At 54.0% G+C, this 17229-nt stretch overlaps 6 protein-coding genes across 6 annotated transcripts; 4 read left to right on the forward strand and 2 right to left on the reverse strand.

Annotated features, from left to right (window-relative positions):
• Positions 1–1678: 1678 nt before the first annotated feature.
• On the forward strand, positions 1679–3591 carry moxY-9 (FAD-binding monooxygenase moxY; the record flags this gene model as incomplete). The annotated part of the gene is made up of 4 exons (XM_032020098.1): positions 1679–2232; positions 2283–2440; positions 2495–3124; positions 3179–3591. The coding sequence occupies 4 exons, from the start codon at positions 1679–1681 to the stop codon at positions 3589–3591; spliced, it is 1755 nt and encodes a 584-aa protein (XP_031882945.1).
• A 1423-nt stretch (positions 3592–5014) lies between these two features.
• PNPLA8-1 (Calcium-independent phospholipase A2-gamma) lies at positions 5015–8582 on the forward strand (the record flags this gene model as incomplete). Its single annotated transcript, XM_032020096.2, has 4 exons — positions 5015–5103; positions 5173–6089; positions 6147–6378; positions 6434–8582. The coding sequence occupies 4 exons, from the start codon at positions 5015–5017 to the stop codon at positions 8580–8582; spliced, it is 3387 nt and encodes a 1128-aa protein (XP_031882940.2).
• A 1891-nt stretch (positions 8583–10473) lies between these two features.
• CGGC5_v000844 (Succinate dehydrogenase assembly factor 3) lies at positions 10474–11217 on the forward strand (the record flags this gene model as incomplete). The annotated part of the gene is made up of 3 exons (XM_032020095.1): positions 10474–10683; positions 10965–11064; positions 11132–11217. The coding sequence occupies 3 exons, from the start codon at positions 10474–10476 to the stop codon at positions 11215–11217; spliced, it is 396 nt and encodes a 131-aa protein (XP_031882725.1).
• Positions 11218–11374: 157 nt separating this feature from the next.
• On the reverse strand, positions 11375–13750 carry prh1 (putative ATP-dependent RNA helicase prh1; the record flags this gene model as incomplete). Its single annotated transcript, XM_032020094.1, has 1 exon — positions 11375–13750. The coding sequence occupies one exon, from the start codon at positions 13748–13750 to the stop codon at positions 11375–11377; it is 2376 nt and encodes a 791-aa protein (XP_031882779.1).
• A 439-nt stretch (positions 13751–14189) lies between these two features.
• Positions 14190–14648, forward strand: CGGC5_v000846 (GTP cyclohydrolase 1 type 2-like protein; the record flags this gene model as incomplete). The annotated part of the gene is made up of 3 exons (XM_032020093.1): positions 14190–14226; positions 14292–14535; positions 14594–14648. 3 exons carry the CDS (start codon positions 14190–14192, stop codon positions 14646–14648), a joined length of 336 nt encoding a protein of 111 aa, XP_031882780.1.
• A 162-nt stretch (positions 14649–14810) lies between these two features.
• On the reverse strand, positions 14811–16204 carry sec9 (Protein transport protein sec9; the record flags this gene model as incomplete). Its single annotated transcript, XM_032020092.1, has 2 exons — positions 14811–14870; positions 14930–16204. 2 exons carry the CDS (start codon positions 16202–16204, stop codon positions 14811–14813), a joined length of 1335 nt encoding a protein of 444 aa, XP_031882777.1.
• Between the last annotated feature and the right edge of the window lie 1025 nt (positions 16205–17229).

Genomic DNA, 17229 nt, shown 5'->3' on the forward strand with positions numbered 1-17229 from the left:
TCTCCCGTCCGTTCGATTCTCTTTTCGGTCTCCGGGCCCCGTGCTTATGTACTGACCCAGCTGGCCAAGGACCAGACGGCAAAGGGGCGCAGCTGCAGTCTTGATAGGCCGACATTCGGAAATGGCCCCCGTGCCTCCGCAACTAAACCCTCCGCGTGTCTTTCTGCATCCTCCTAGCAGGCATGGCAATGTGAGAGACAGAGAAGAGAAAAGTCCCACGCCGAGCGGCACCTCAATCACATCCTTGGCGGAGCATGCACGTCTTTGCTGCACGCTTCAGCTGCAGCTGCCTGCCAGACACCACCCACGCATATCAACCCTGCGCATCTTAACACCGGAGGATCTTGTGCATCTTGTGCTTCGTGCTTCCCGCCAGATCTCGTGTCTCAGTGGTCAGCAAACGCGACGGAGACAGCCTCCCTCCGCCAAAAGGATGCGCCGCACCGCATCCCGTCCACGCGGCCGATCGACACTGGGTCCGACCCTTTCACGATGCTTTACCTTCCGATTCGCGCAACCAGACACCACAATATCCCGCGCTTTTCCGCCGGCACTTGGGTTACCATGGCCTATGCCGTTTGCTGACACAGGCATCAAGGATCCGTTCCTGTAATCTTATGCCCTTTATCGTCATGACTCCGGGGCAGGACCAGGGCATCTCCCAATGGAGGCTCTGCGAAGCATCCACTGAGCTCCGTGGTCCCCGGCACTTGCCACGATCCAGCTGCGGCTCCAGACCTCCCTCCTCCATCAGGACGGCGAGGGTCCTGATTCGCCACTCACCGCGCTGGATCCATGCTCCCAAAGACCCTCGGCCTGGTCTCTCCTCGTGGTTGGACAGTTTACGACTGCATCCAGCGAAGGCCCCTATGCTAATCGAAACCATGCTTGACCGTAACAAGCCTAGCAACAGTGCAAGCAAGCCATACTGTCGGTTCTCCTCATGGGCCAGCCTTGTTTCCAAGCTCTTTGGATACGTGCAGCCACAGCTCTGCCGTTCCACCAGCCAAGAAAGATAAACTACTTGTCGTAAATGGACCAACAGTGGCTCTCCTGACAGACCCCACGCAACATGGGCTTCAATTGAGGCGACCCAATCCATTGGACGGACTCAACTCCACTGGTTTGTCTCATGTGAGTTGTCTCTTTTGACTTTGACTTAATATCTTCCGTGACGAGAGTTTCTTTGCGCTAGTTGATTGTGTGCAGTGGTGGCCAAAGTCGTGTGGTGTGGTCGTGGTGTTAGTTGATCCAGCCGCTCTCCTCAGACAGACTTTACCCGTCCTTGCCTTGCTGAACCGGGCGATGTCTCTCAGGGCCTATCCATGTCAATGGATTCTCGTTTCTTCTTCCCTTCGTTGTCATCATCGCCTGTCTCATCCCATATCTTGCTTCTTCCACGGGCTCCTGTGTCTTTATTGGCTGCTCTCCGTACAAACCAATGAATGCACCAAGCCTATCAAACGGCCTTGCTTTCCTAGTCACTGCCTCTGCCTACGCTCTCCTTCGTAACCCCACCAAGCACTCAACGGGATTGCACCTTGCTTGATAAGGAAGCTCTTGCAAAGCCTTGGCCGTGCCTTCCTCGGCATAGGCCTCTTGCTTGAGGTTGGGATATAAACCATCTACTTCTTCTCTCATTGCTCACCCAGCCATCTCCAACTCAACGATACCGACAATGACACGCCAACTCATCCCCCAACTCTCACGGCATGTTGACGGTCATGGCAGCGGCTCCGGCCAGTCGCTCCGCAGCAACACCGCCTACTCGGTGCGCGAAGCGCCGTTCGGAACGCCGCGCCCAGTCCGCATCATCGGCATCGGTGCCGGAGCCAGCGGAATCAACATGATCCGCACTCTCAGAAACACACTCGGCCCGGCGACGTATGAACTTGTGATTTACGAGAAGAACGCGGACGTCGGCGGTACGTGGTTCGAGAACCGCTACCCGGGTTGCAAGTGCGATGTGCCCAGCCACAACTACCAGTTCTCCTGGAGACCTAACCCTGCGTGGTCGAGTTTCTTCGCACCCGCAGCCGAGATTGAGGAATACTTGTGCCGGATATGTGACGATGAGAACATGCGTCCATACATCAAGACGTCGCACCAGATCGTTGCTGCGTCATGGTCGGAGTCGAAGGCCGTCTGGGAAGTGCAGATCAAGGACCTGGAAACAGGATCTATCATCACCGACCATGCCAACTTCATCATCGATGCGACAGGGATTCTCAAGTATGTTACTCTCTCCCACAGTGATGACTTGCGGATCCTGACCCGAGCAGCAAGTGGAAATTCCCAGACGTGGAAGGCATCTCAGACTACCAGGGCACCCTCATCCACAGCGCAAACTGGCCCAAGAAGTTTGACTACGCAGGCAAGAAGGTCGCTGTGATCGGTAACGGAGCATCCGGTGTGCAGATAGTGCCAGCCATTCGCCCTCGTAAGTCTTACCAGCTCATTTTCTAGGCGTTACACTGGGCTCACCTTGATGTAGATGTAATGGAGCTCCATCATATCATTCGGACGCCCACTTTGATCATCCCACCACGGGTGGCAACGATGAAGATGGGCCCTTCAGCCCCTTTGATTCAGCAGATTGAGATGGATGAAGAAGAACGCTTCTCGCCAGCGCAGATTGAGCGTTTCAAGAACGACCCAGAATTCTACCACAAGTTTGCAAAGACCCTGGAAACCGACTCCAACATCAAGTTCGCGGTAGCACTCGTGGCAGGCAGTCCCCAGCAGAAGTGGGCTTTGGGCAAGACAAAAGAGTTCATGACGGCGATGCTCAAGGGTGACGCAAAGCTCTGCAAACAGCTCATCCCCGACTTTGCGCTGGGTTGTAAGCGACTTACTCCCGCACCCGGGTATCTTGAATCTTTCCACGACCCCAAGGTCTCTCTTCACACGGATGCTATCAAAAGGTTTGTAGCCAACGGAATCGAGCTGAATAACGGACAAGTCCTCGAAGTTGATGCCATCATCTGCGCCACTGGCTTTGACTCTTCGTTCCGCCCCTCGTTTCCTCTCACCGGCCGGAACGGAAACTTGCAGGACATCTGGGCCGGGCAGACACCCAAGGCGTACATGTCCCTGGCCGTTGCCGGCCTGCCCAATTACTTCAGTGAGCTGAACTCCACCCCGCCTACATGAACCCCTTTTCTAATAACAGCTTCAGAGTTCCTTGGTCCCAACGCACCCATCGCCCATGGTGATGTTTTTACACTTAGCGAGCACATCGCCACCTACATCGCCAACACGATACGCAAGTGCCAGACGGAAAGCATCCGGTCAATCACCCCATCGGAGGCGGCCGTCGAGGACTATTTCGAGCACACCGCCGCATTCATGCCTCGCACGGCATTCACGGGCGGGTGCAGATCCTGGTACAAACAGGGCGAGGTGAACGCCCCCGTGACGGGCCTGCACCCAGGGAGCAGGATGCACTTCATCCGCATGCTGGAACACTTCAGGGGCGAGGACTGGGTCTACACATACGAGAACGCCAGGCAGAACCGTTTTGCGTACCTCGGCAACGGCTTCACGCTGCCTGAGATGGAGATGCTCAAGGCTGGGGCGCCGGCTTCCTGAACGAGGGGGATTTCGGCGAGTGTAGATAGCGTCGGCTTTGCTTTTTTTTCTTGATTGGTACATTGGTCCCAGGTGGCTTGGGTTCTTCGGGGTGGCTTTGCAGGCGTTGATTTGAGATGGGTTCTTGGCACGATGAATTCAAAATCGTATCCTTCACCATGTGATCAGTATCTTGATGACTCCATAGAGGCTCTCATTCTTGCCTGAAGACATCATGACTCTTGAACCTTGCAGCAGATCTGTGTGCAGGGATTGACCTACGTCCTATGTCTGGTGTGCAGGGCCACAAAGTGGCTGCAATGAGGCTGCTCAGCAGGCATGCCATGAACCTTGGAAGATTTCTCCATCCTCAAGAAGGAACCTTGGCGATGGATCATATTTCGCTCTGATGGCTAATAGCATCATGCGGAAGGCGCAAGTTGCCCCCGGGAGAGCCTTGAGTGAGGTATGGTGCGGGTGGCCTCCGGGAACAGTCGGGTCTCATTCCGCCCACCCACTCGCCCGTAGAGCAAGCATCCCGTTCAGCGGTCCGGTCCGCCCCATAGCGGCGCTTACAAGCATAGTCCTCCTCCCCAATGGCCCTCTCGGGCTCTATTTTTCACCTACTCACACATCAGACATTGATTCGACATATCCATCATCAATTACACCGACTTTTCAGAAGCGCGCATCGCTCCTTTCCAAGCAAAAAACAGACACAGACGCACTGATGAGCAGGCCTGCTATCTTTAGGCACATTACCTGAGTATGCACGTACGATTACCAACACTCAACGCCACCCCCAGGAACCAGGGGGTTTCTGCGGATAGGCAGACTTGGCCGGCGGGTGATCAGGTTTTGGCATTCGCAGTTGGGCCCTCTTCGGGGCAGAACCGTTCCCTCGGGATCGAACTGAGTCAACCTAATGGTCCTCGCAGTTGGCGAGGTCTTTTGATGAAACATGCCTGACCAGAGAGGGAAAGTACCGAAGCATGTTGGTGCACGTCTTGTGGCCATGCCCCCCCTCTTCCAACCCCGGCGAGTGCAGGGCGCTTATCACGGATTCTCTGGACCAGAATGCTCCCTCTTTTTGAAGGCCTCCGAGGGGGTCGGCTCCGCTCGCAAATGTGTTGGTTGGTTTGGTGGAAGAAGTACTTCATCCCCTGGTGTCCTCGCTTTCTGCACGATGCGAGGTTGCACTGATTTTGGGCCTCAACTATCATGCACTACGATCTCACGATTTCATGATTCTGCGACACCATTTTTCAAACGTTTCTCATTAAATATTATAGAGTTCTGTTATTAAGCTGTTTTCATATGTTGCGTACAGAGTGAGGTTAGAATGGCAGACGACCAAGACAGCAACAATGATCCGGTTTACCTTCTATCTCTCGATGGCGGCGGAGTCAGGGGGATATCCGAGCTTGTCATACTGCACGAGATAATGAAGAGATTGCAAAAGGTAGCTGGGCTTAAAGAACTGCCCAGGCCGAGGGACTATTTCCACTTGATAGGTGGTACAAGCACGGGAGGGTTGGTTGGGACCGTTCCAACGAGTGAACCAACACACGTTTTTCGCTAACAAAACACACCGCTTCGCAGACTAATCGCCATCCTCCTCGGTCGCATGGGGATGACGACCGAAGAAGCCATAAAAGGCTACGAGGACTTTGCAGCAACAGTGTTCTGCAAGAGAAACCGACGGCTTCTGGAGCGCACGTTCAAGGAAAAGACGCTCGAGAAGGTCATCCGGGACATTGTCGCCGCGAGAGAGCTGAAGACGACCGTCATGATTGACGAAACACGAGACCGGAACAGCCTCGGCCACGCCTTTGTGTGCTCCGTGCCGAGAAGCAATATGTTCGAGGCGTATCTGTTCCGCACCTACAGGGGCAAATCCAACCACGCACACAACGTCGAGATCTGGGAGGCTGCGCGGGCGACGTCCTCGGCTCCTGGGTTCTTCAACCCCGTACACGTCAAGGTCGAGGCCGTGAAGGAGTACTACTACGACGGCGCGCTAGCTTACAACAATCCCGCCAAGCTCGTCCTCGACGAGGCCGACTCGTACTTGGGCTCCGACCGGAAGCTGGGTTTTCTCCTGAGCTTGGGCACGGGGCTCAAAATCACGGATAAGGCGTTCAAGGTCGAAGCCGATGCTGAAAAGGCGGTAGAGCACGCCCTTGAGTTGACAAAGAAGCCTGTTCGGACTCTTAGCGGGTCTCTGCTGTCTCGCGACAGCTTGCCTGTGTATAAACACATCAAGACGTCGTTGACAGATCCCGAACGCACCCACCACGAACTCGATCAGTGGTTTCGCGGTATTCCTAATGCTTACTTTCGACTCAATCTGGACAAGGGCGCTGCAGATATCAAGCTGAACGAGTATAAAAAGATGAAGCTACTAAGGGAGGCGACGGAGAAGTATCTGAAGAAGGACGAGGTATCGGCTTCCATTGACAAAATCGTCAGCATGTTACACAAGAAAGAGGGCGTTGAGATGCCTCTAGAGGCTACTTGTGAGTTTGATGCCCCAGTGATATGATTGAAATGCGTCATCCGCTGACAGACTCGAGGCCGTGCTACTTCATACGAAGCATTCCGGCACGCCATGGTCCAGGACGTCCGGCAAAGGACCATATCCAGCCCCCAGTTCACCGGGAGAGCCGCGATTCTCGGCAAACTTGACAGACACTTTTGTGAACGGGAGCCTGGGTCGTCGCCTAGGAGACTTCTCAGAATTTGGGGCATGGGCGGTGTCGGAAAGACGCAGATCGCCTTGAAGTTCAGAGACCTGCATGGCTCTCGGTGCGTGTGTCTAGATGTAATCTCAGTATCAAGCTGCTAATGTATGCTGACGCAGGTTCAACCATGTCTTCTGGATCAACGCGGCCACCACGGACTCCATATACGAAAGTTTCCGAAAGGTGACGGCGCAGATCTACGGCGGAAACCCCAGCAGACCCAACATCACCGGCTTCCTCAACTGGCTGTCCCAAAACCGCTCAGAAGAGTGGCTTCTGGTCTTCGACAACAACGACTCTGACTCCGTCGACGTTAGCAAGTACATCCCAGAAGGGAACACTGGTAACATTCTCTTCACGAGTAGACGGAAGGACATCAAGCCTACCTTGGATCATAATCAGACGTATGCTGTTGACATTATGGACGAAAAGGACGCCGTTACATTGCTATTGCGGTCGTCTAAGCTGGAGGATCAATTGCTACATGGCGACAACGAGCAGCTTGTTGGTCAAATTGTGAAGGAGCTCGGCTATCTCCCGCTCGCCATCGACCAGGCAGGCTCTTACATCCACATGCAAGTCTGTACGTTCGGAGACTACCTGTTCGGGTTCCAAAGTGGGCGGAAGCAGCTCATGGAAGATCCGTCAATGGGCCGTGGCGCTTTCAACGACAACCCAGCCGTGTACGGCACGTTTGAGTTGTCCTACAAGGCGTTGGAGGCGAAGTCAAAGGACAACACCCGGGAGGGGCGGGCTGCTCTCAACGCGCTCCGGATCCTCTGCATCTTCTGCTTCTACCACAACGAGAACCTCACCGATGAGATAATCAGCCGAGCAGCAACGAATGACAAATTCGACACAGATGTACTGGGCGATATGGAAAGCGTCGCGCCCCTAGCATTGTTCAACCTTAAGGGCGATAAGTCCTGGGATTCCACCAACTATACTGATGGCATCAGTCTCTTGAGGAGCTACTCTTTGATTAAGAAGGCGGTGATCAACGACGAGTGGCATTCAATGCATATCTTGGTGCATTCCTGGGCTCGCGACCGCATGCACGAGGATGCGTACAAATTCCATCATTATGCGGCGCGCTCCATCATCTTTGACTCCTTCGACCAGAAGTTCCGGTTCGAAGATGAGAGATTCACCGCACGGCTACTACTGCACCTCAAGGCGATTATGAAGCATGGAGCCCCTGAAGGAGGCGATTGGTTTAAAGAGACTAGGCAAGAGACGAAGTATGCAAAGCTCCTGCAGCATGTCGGCATGTGGCGCGAGGCGCTTCACGTTCTCGAAAAGGCCGTCCAGGAGCGGCGTGATAACCTTGAGCCGGAACACTGGCTGGTTGTGGACGGTATTTGGGCCCTCGCCAAGCTGAACAAGGCCTGCTGCAGGTTCGACAAGGCAGTGCTGCTTTTCCATGAATGCATCGACTTGGTGAACGACTGCTCTTCAAGAGATTGGGCAGCGAAACACGTCCATAGCATCGGCATCGACTTCGCTGAGGTGTTCATTCAGAAGATGGAACTCGGCAAAGCCCAGAACATGCTCGTCTACATCATAGAGGAGGCAGAGAAGAAGGGCTCAAAGCACCCGCAGTTCCGCCGCGCCCTTTCCGCGCTGGCGGTGACGATGCAGCTGGCGGGGATCAACGACCAAGCCGAGAAGCTGGAGGCGCGCATACTGGAACTGTGCCTCAAAAACCCTGCCGTCGGCCCCGGCCACCGCATGACCATGAACGCCATCAGCAACCTCGCGACGTTGCGCTCCGAGAGGGGTGAGCACGAGAAGGCGGACGATATGTGGCGGCACGTGCTGGAGGTCGACGAGCGGTTCAGGGGCAAGGAGCACCCGATCACGCTGACCTCGAAGCGGAACGTGGCTATCGGCTGCGTGAAGCTCGAGCGGCTCGACGAGGCGGAGCAGATGCTGCGTGAGGTCCTGGAAGCGAGCGATAGGGTGCTATGGCGGACGCATCTCGACACGCTCGCGACCATTGAGTGCCTGGCTGGGGTTCTGTATCAGAAAAAGCAGGCGGACGAGGCGTTGGATCTCCAGGAGGAATGCTACAACGGTCGGCTGGAAGTGCTTGGGAATCAGCATCCGCTTACCGTCAAGGCGGAGGCAGATCTGGGGAAGATGAGAGACGGCCGGCTACTGGGCGTTGAGGAGCTCGCACAAGTACAGTGGCAGGGAGAAGCCTTTACTGGAGTCGGGGATAGCAACTATGTCCTGCAAGACATGAATGACAGATACCTATATTAGATATTGTAGAATATACCCCTTATTTTTCCTGTGCTGGAGCGACTACGTTTCCTGCGTGCTCTCTATCGTCGTCGTCCTTATCAAAGTCACCCTGTGAATAAGAAATGTAGCCCCTCAGACACAGAAGAATTAGGTGGTCTCTTACAGGATTTCGGAATAATACCGTAGTGCGTGGTAGGCGTTCTAAGCAGCGAGCGTTCTTTTCTCAGTGCTTACACGAATGGATTTGGCTGGGCCATAAAGGTAGAAGGCACAGAACCACGGCGTTAGTAAAAGTTTTGTATCCAAACCACCTAGTCTTCTTGTCCAATCGAATGCGAGCTGCGGGTTTGTCCGTTTCTCGTTGACAGCATATATAACACCGACACGACTCACATGTTTTGCGATCCAAACCAGCCCCTCGTTCTCACACACACACACACACACACACACATACATACATACACACATACATACATACACACGCATATGCATACAGCCCTCGGTTACGACTCGACGATGATGTTCGAACCATTCTCGGAACTACCTACCGAACTTCGTCTGATGATATGGGCCTTTGCCATCCAACAAAAATTTCGCGGGGCTCACTTTTTCTCCGTGGGCGCAGAAACAGTAAGCGATGACGGTCGAACTAAGACATCATACTTCCTCACGCCGCCGGATTTTTCGATCTCTCATCTACCACGCCCATGGTCAGAAAATGACATTTCCTTGTGCGATTACGGTCTATGGTATGCCTGCAAAGAGTCAAGACTCGTCATAGCCAAGCACTTCCGCCGCACATACAGTACTCTTCCTAAATACGGCTACCTGATCCCTGGCACGCGCGATGCACGACTCAACGCAAGCCATTATACTGGCACGCGCTTTGTGCGATACAACGGACGCGAAACAGCCGTTCCGTTTCTCCGTCGACGAGATATGACTTGCCTGCAAGTTCCTCCGAGCCTCAAGATCCATGATATCCATGATATCCAACAAGCACTGAGGCAACTCGGATGCATACTCAATACTCCCGGAAGCACTGCCGAGTCTTTCGCCTTCGAGTACGACACCTCTTAAGCATTCAACCGTACGAAAGATACAGTTTCGAAAATGAGACAACTCCCGGGTCCACGTGGATTGTTCCTTCAACTACTACGCCTGATACCAGACCAGCACAGGAAGACCTCCCAAAGCTTCTGGGGAAGCCTTCATCTGATCCAGTACGGCGCGACTCTGAAGTCGAATGTCAACCTCTGTCGCTATCGATCACCGTTCAATGGAAATGGCTATAGGTTTATAGAGGCTCGTCGGGAGGATGTTCAGGAGTGTTGTGACATGGAGATGAACGCATGGGAGTTCTTAGATGCGATTATCAGCCAGATGAAACCCAGGAGATGGGATATAAAGGAGGATGTTAGTGTCTTTGTATGCAAAGCTTCGACAACTACGAGGCGATGTTATTCATACACATAATGTTGACCGGATTTATCAGCAAATAGCTTCAGACCACAGGTTATAACGTTTTATACAGGCCAAAAGAAGAAGAAGAAAAATCAAGAACTTGGACAAAGGACTGAACTCATTGTAAATTATCTTTCAAGTTGTTCGAATCGTCAAGATTGAGCTGAAGATGGACTGTGCACTGTAACAACCCACACTGTATGGGTCCATCTAGACCTCGGAAAATGCGTCAATGACAACATCAATCACTCTCAAGACGAACCACAAACTCGAATCATCACGAAACGAACCAAAGACCTAGCGTCCATTCCTGGACAGCTTAAAAAGACCAACCGAATTTCGAAGACCACGTTGAATCCGACCTCTAATAAACGGCCACCATATTCATCAAGGGCTCACCACAAACCCTTACTGCCAAAGGCATACCAAAGACGGGACACATACCATGCGGCCGTCACTCATGAGAATGGCCTCGGCCTCGATCCCCAAGGGCCTGGGGAACACACCGATGGCTCTTCTTCCGCCCATCCCGCTATACAGACGTCTCCTTCGCGCACACCGAAAGTACCTGCCTACGGAGATGAGGCTGTTGGGCGATGAGTACATCAAGGCTGAGTTCCGCGCGCACCGCACCGTGGACAACCCGGCGCATCTGGTATGTCCTATCCTGAATCCGATGCCCTTGCCTATTCCTTTGCCTTCAAAAACGCATCTTTGGGATGCTTCTTTAGCGTCTGAACCCGAATAAGCTTCCCTCGACACAGTGTACACGATCTCTTCGTGGATTGGTGTTGTAATACGCTACATGTGATTGGCGGTCCCCGCCCGGGCAATTGCCATTCACAGGGATGAAGAGAGACAGCAACCAGACCGCATCTGCGCATGTCCGCGAAGTACCCAGGACGAAATTTTCAACAAGCTAACACATCGTTCCAGATCGGCTTTCTCACAGAATGGCAACTGTACGCTCAAAAGGTGGAGGGAGACCAGTGGAAGGGCGATAAGATCGACCCTGTAAAGATCGCCAAGATGAGCGGTAAGTAAAGACGTATCATGGTCCTGGAAAGGCGGGCAGTGAATTAGCTGACAACTCACCCTTCTAGATGAGCAAATCGGTCAACTGTATGAGCTGATGCAAGCAATCAAGGACCGCAGCAAGCAGCAGGGCGAAGGTGAGGAGGAGTCATAGCGACATCCTGGCCAGGAAAACCACGCCGTTGTACAAAACACCTCATGTAGATCTATATATAGAAGCAATGCATTGTTTGAGCCTCAAAGCCATGCTTATTTTGACAGTTTATCCTCTTGTCTAGTCTAGGGTATTACATCGTCGTGTCTGCGTAGATTTATGCAGTTCCTCCCAACGCCTCCACAATCCAGTTGGCCTGAATCACGCTCACCTTCTTGGCGTAATTCTTCTGTGTAAAAACATGCTCCAGGAACATGATTGCCTCCCTCTTCTGCCCATGTAACACGCTCGAAGGGTGGATCGCCACGACGTGCTTGCCCTGCGACGTCACATAGCTCGCGTCCGGCGCCAGCACAGCCGTCTTGGACACGAAGCCGCGGAGGAAGCACTTGAGCAGCGACTCGGCCTGTTCGGGGGCCAGCGGGCTGAACGGCTGCGGGTCCGGCGGCGGAGCCTCGGAGAGCAGGCCCTCTTTCAAGCACAAGCTACGGAGCTGCTTGCGGATGTTGAGGGCGGTCTTCATGTTGCGGATGTTGACCTTTCTCTTCTTGCACCACTCGATGCGGTCGGCGTTCTCGGCGGCGTATTGTTGCATGGTGGTGAGGTACGTGAGGATGTCACCCTCGCGGCGGTATAGTTCCTTGCGAAGCTCCTCGATCTCCTCGCGCTGCTCCTCCGATTGCAGCTGGTGGAAGATGTCGTCGCCGGACGTGATGCATGAGATTACGTCAATGGCCTCGAGGACGCAGTCGAACTCCGGTTTGGCAGATGCCAAGAGGACGGCGCCGAGGGGCGCGGATATGGGGAAACCGGCCATCTTGCGGCCTGCTTCAGTGATGGTGCCGTCGTCAGCCAGTGCGCCTAGCAGGTGGAGGCTGACGAGAGCCCGCTCAATGGCATCGATGTCTGGGGTATCCATCAAGGGAAAGCCGAGAATGTCGTCGATGCCTCTGGCCTTCATGGTAAGCACAGCTCCGAGAACGTCAATCCGCAGGATTTCTGGCAAATCCGCTTCCTCTAGCGTGTCGAATGTCCCTTCAGTATATAACCTGAAGCACTTTCCAGGGCCCTCACGACCGGCACGACCAGTTCTTTGAATGGCGGACGACTTTGAGATAGGTTTAGCCAACAGCGATTCCATGCCCAGGCGAGAGCGATACTGCTTGACCTTGGCCTTTCCGCCATCCACCACATAGCGCACTCCGGGTACTGTAACGGACGTTTCGGCGATATTGGTGGCCAGCACAATCTTTCTAGTCATGCCTTTGATAGGCTGGAACGCTGCGTGTTGGCCTTCCATAGAGAGCTGGCCGAATAGCGGTAGGACTTTGACCTTGGGGACATTGGAATCAAGGGTCGCTGCGTATTCTTCGATGAGCGACTGCGTAGATTCAATCTCCTCCTGGCCAGTGAGGAATGCTAGAATGTCTCCAGGAAGTGGTTCTTCCGTATGAATCTTGAAGATGGTTTTCAAAAGGGCTTCTTGAATGTCGGGCACGGGCTTTGGCGTGTGTATCGTCTTGACTGGGAACTGACGGCCCTGGATCTTGAGAACCTCGACCGAGCTCGGTTTTTGCCCATCCATCTCCATGCTGTCACCTTCTTCTTCCGGCTTGTCGGTCGCGAAAAAGCCCTGAATGCGCTCAACATCGGCAGTGGCACTCATGACGACGACTTTGAGGGGAATGCCTCCCCGGCCTTTCCGGTCGCTCATCACAATCTGCTTCAAAAAGCCAGACACCAGATCGACATCGACGCTTCGCTCGTGGATTTCGTCGACAACGACGGCGCTGTACTGCCGCAGACTGGGGTCCCGGAGAAGCTCCTGTAGGAGCATACCCTCGGTAAGGAACTTGATTTTGGTCCCCTTGGGCACTTGGTGATCGAAACGAACCGAGTATCCGACCATTCCCTCGCGGCCCTCGCCGAGAGGACTACCTGCTTCGCGAGAAACGCGGTGGGAGAGGGTCGTGGCGGCGACTCGACGAGGCTGTGTGACGGCAATCATACCGCCGACACTGACCTCCCTTCCGCCATCGATGTTGACGTTTTGCCGCTTGCACCAAGGCTCCTTCACCAAGAATTGGGGTACTTGAGTACTTTTTCCGGAACCCGTCTCACCAACGAGGAGAAGGACATCCTTTTTGCGCATCCGCTCTTGGATTTCCTCCCTATGAGCCCAGATCGGGAGCTTCTGCCGGACCTTAAGCAGGGCTGGATCGTCCCTCCATCTCGGGCCTCGTTGGTCTGATCTCGGCTTACTCTTGTCGAATGGCTTTTTGAACGGCGGTTTATTCGAAGATTGAGGTTTTCTCTCTGGCTTCTCTGTTTCCTTCCCTTCAGATTTCGCAGCCTCTTCACCAGTTGGTTTGAGCGTCTCTTGCGGTTGATCCTGTTTCTTGGGGGCTTCCTTTTTGGCGGGAGGATTCAAGTAGCCATCTAGAGAAATCACCTTGTTTCCGACTTTGATAACATTTTTGTCGTTTAGTTTTCTCTTCTTGGCGGCGCGCTCGCCGTCAGTTTTTGGTGGCATTATGAAGTGATGTTGAGCGACAGCAGGTCGTGAGAAGTAATCGCCGATTGACGTTGAGTGAGAGAGCCGATGTAAGAATTTTTGAGGGTCCCCTGGCTCAGACCCCGGTTTTCGTCGGGACCCGATTAGGCGGTAGGCCCCGCATTTCTACAGGGCGGCACTGTGCTATCTCAGTGAGCTAGACGGGTCGGCGATCTGAGCAGATGGGTATTTCTGAATAACATGAAGCCGTAAGTCAGACGCATCCACATTGTTCGTCGCTATCTTTAAAGATAATATGCCGATCCGGAGTCCAGCTCTGGGGGTGCTTCTGCGCGGTAATTGCATGCTGCGTCACCCTCATGTGCTTCCCCTCTCGTGCACCGGTATAAGACCCCTTTTCAGCGACAAGATCAGGCTGGCAACATCTCACCATCGACAAATCACCACGACTCCAAACATGGCCGAACGATTCAAGCTCTACTGGACTGTTCCTGGTGCGTATTGAAATTAAATGTACTTGTAAAGGGCAACGTTAACTGATGTTATTACCAACTTGTAGCTTCTCACTTGGTCGCAACCAAGGAAGCCGTCTTCAAGACCGGCGCCGGCGTCTACGACGAGGGCAAATATGTCCAGGTTGCCTTCCAGATTACGGGCCAGGGCCAGTTCATGCCCGTGGCGGCTGCTGGAGCGAATCCTCACACCGGCACCGTCGACGAGCTTGAGCAGGTCCTCGAGTACAAGGTCGAGATTGTGTGCGTTGGACGGGATGTCACTAAAGCCGCGGTAGCTGCTCTGAAGAGGTATCTTTGTCCACATGTTTGGCGAGTCATATGCATTGAATACTGAAAATGAATACAGCGCGCACCCATACGAGGTTCCCGCATACGAGGTGTACAAGTTGGAAGACTTCTAATTCCGTCGATGCCACACTACCTTTGTATACCAAGAACACATCCAGTCTATAGAGGAGGCTCTTACTTCCACTGTTGATTGAAGTACTGCTAGTGGGCTTATCTTTTGCGAGCACATCAAGCCCCCCCGAGTTTTGTGCCAGCTCTTGTCGTGATGCTCTATTTTACTTGATGCGGTTCAGGCGTTCTCTGTTCATCCTGGTTGCGTCGTCCACAGCATCGCTCTGTAAAACGTATTAGACACATAATCATAGTACAGTATGAAAGAGCGAAATGCCCGTACCTTCTCGCTGATCTTGCTGATCAGAGTGTTCTGTGTCTCAACCTCCCTCAGCTGGGCTCTGGCCAGGCCGTTAAGACGACCCATGGCACCCTCTAGCTGTCCCAGGCCGTCGTCAATCTCATCTTCTTGGCGACGAGCCAAATCGTTGCCCTCGTCATCACTATCATCGAGGACATATTTGGATCGTTCAGCTGCGCTTGACCTGGTATTTCCTTGTGGACGGCCGGAAAGCGAAACCTCCTTGAATGCTTCCTCCATGCGCTGGTTGGACTGGAAAGCGGCGTTTCTGGTCTGCTCACGCGTATCGCGTTCTTGGCGGTGACGGTCAAGAACCGCTTGGTCGCGCGCCGCCGCGCGAGACTTGGATGTGAAGGGGTTGCTGACATGCACAGCAAACATACTGCGGTTGAGAGTCTTGAGCTCCTTGGCTCGGTCCTCCGCAACCTTATTGTGATTCGCGGCCAGATCCAGGTTTCGTTCCGTGTTGTGGAGGCGTTCTCCCTGAGCTCCGAGTCTCGCGAGTGTCGAGCGACCAGTTTCTTCAGCCTGCAAAGCCGCTTGCAGGGCTCGGTTTACGGTGTTCACAGACTCTTGTCTGGTCTCGGTGATCTGGTTCTTGGTAGCACGGTACTCTTCCGCCTCTTGCTCCTCAGCCGTTAGCTCGCGGCTCTCTCCATAACCACCGTAACCTCCGCCGGCGCCAGATGCGCCGTCATCACCATATCCTCCAGACTGTCCGTATCCTCCGGATTGTCCGTATCCTCCAGGTTGCTGCTGCTTCTGCTGGTAGCGATCCTGAGCTCCTCCAAAAAGTTCATCACGCTGAGCGTCGGTATCGTTGCTGTTGGTTCTGCCCAGACCTCCGTAACCACCAGGACCACGAGCCCCGCCAGCAGCGCCACCGTAGGCGTTTTGGTTGGCGTTGTCGTAGCGATTGGCTCCGTAGCCACCAGCAGCGCCGTACTTTTCGTTTCCGTAACCTCCCGCAGGCTGAGGAGGAGCGCCGTAGCCGCCTCCAGCGCGAGGTCCGCTGGGGAGGCCACCGGGCACACCGCCAGGAGCAGTGTTGCCTGCTCGAGCTGCCTGGTAGGGCGTCATGTTGGCATACTTGTTGTTATCTTGGGCGTAGGGGTCGTTGCCAGCGGGTGCTTGAGCATATGGGTTGTCGGAGCCGGGTGCGGGGGACTTGTTCTTCTTGCTGCCGAACAGAGCAGAGCGGCTGGCGTCGTCGCCGTCGTCGCCGCCGCTCTTCTTACCGAAGCCGAACTTCTTCATGATAGCTGGGGCGGGATTGGGATTGTATGCTAGATTGTCGATGGGTGGGGTGTTGAAGCAGGGCAACGGCCGAAATACGATCGCAGAGGTATTCTGGAAGGAAGCAAAACACAAGGCAACGTGCTCTGCAGAAAGTTAATCTAGAAAGGTAAGAAAAGAGATCAGGAGAAGATTTGAAGGATGGACACGGTGTAGCAGAGGCAACCCTCAGAGGATGGACAGGACAATTACTGGAGACGGCGAGCGGGCGGGTGGCAGGGGGGTTGCAGGTGCAGGTACCTAGGATTGGGAGCAAGTACCGCCTACCGACTGCGGGCTTACTGCAGCTTTATGTGGCAAAATCGGGACCGTCTTGGGTGTGTTTCGAAGACGAGCGGATGCGCCCCTCAGGGTCTAAGCCATAAAACATTCGTCAGGCCAGGCTGTTTAGGACCTGACTGAGATGGGCAAAAGATTGGGCTGAGCCGGAGGGGTTAGGGGCAGTCAGCGAACAGCGCGGCCTAATTGTGCAGGTCGTCTGGAACAAGTGCTCGACATGCGACTGAGCTGGGTTCAGCGCTGCATCTGCATCTGGCGGGGGAGCGATTCGCAATTTCGAGAAAGAGACGGTTCACGCTCTAAAAGTGGCCGCTGTCAGTCAGTTCCCCCGTCGGTACCTAGGCAGCCGACAATTGGAATGTTTCCATGGCGCAGAGTGGGCTGTAAAGAATGGCCGCCGCCATGAGCCTATGACGGCGCTGCATGCTTGGCTCAGCCTCGGGTCTAGCGTCAAAGGACGTTCGTGTTCCTCGTCCATTGTCTTGACATTTTCAGCTCAGCTTTGTCTTCCGGGCCTGTCTTATCCGCAACCAAGGTCCTCAGTCAGGACGCATATGCAGTAATACAGACGGTCTTAAGCATGAGTAAGCTGAGCGCGTTTGTCGTGCGTCCACGAAAGCATAAAAATACTCATGCCAGCCTCTTCATCGGCTGCACCATACTCAGCAGATATTCAGCAGAGAGTAACCCGCTCAATTTCAGAAAGA

The sequence above is a fragment of the Colletotrichum fructicola genome (genome assembly GCF_000319635.2).
Source record: "Colletotrichum fructicola Nara gc5 chromosome Unknown KSG_Nara_v1_contig01, whole genome shotgun sequence".
Lineage (NCBI taxonomy): Eukaryota > Fungi > Ascomycota > Sordariomycetes > Glomerellales > Glomerellaceae > Colletotrichum > Colletotrichum fructicola.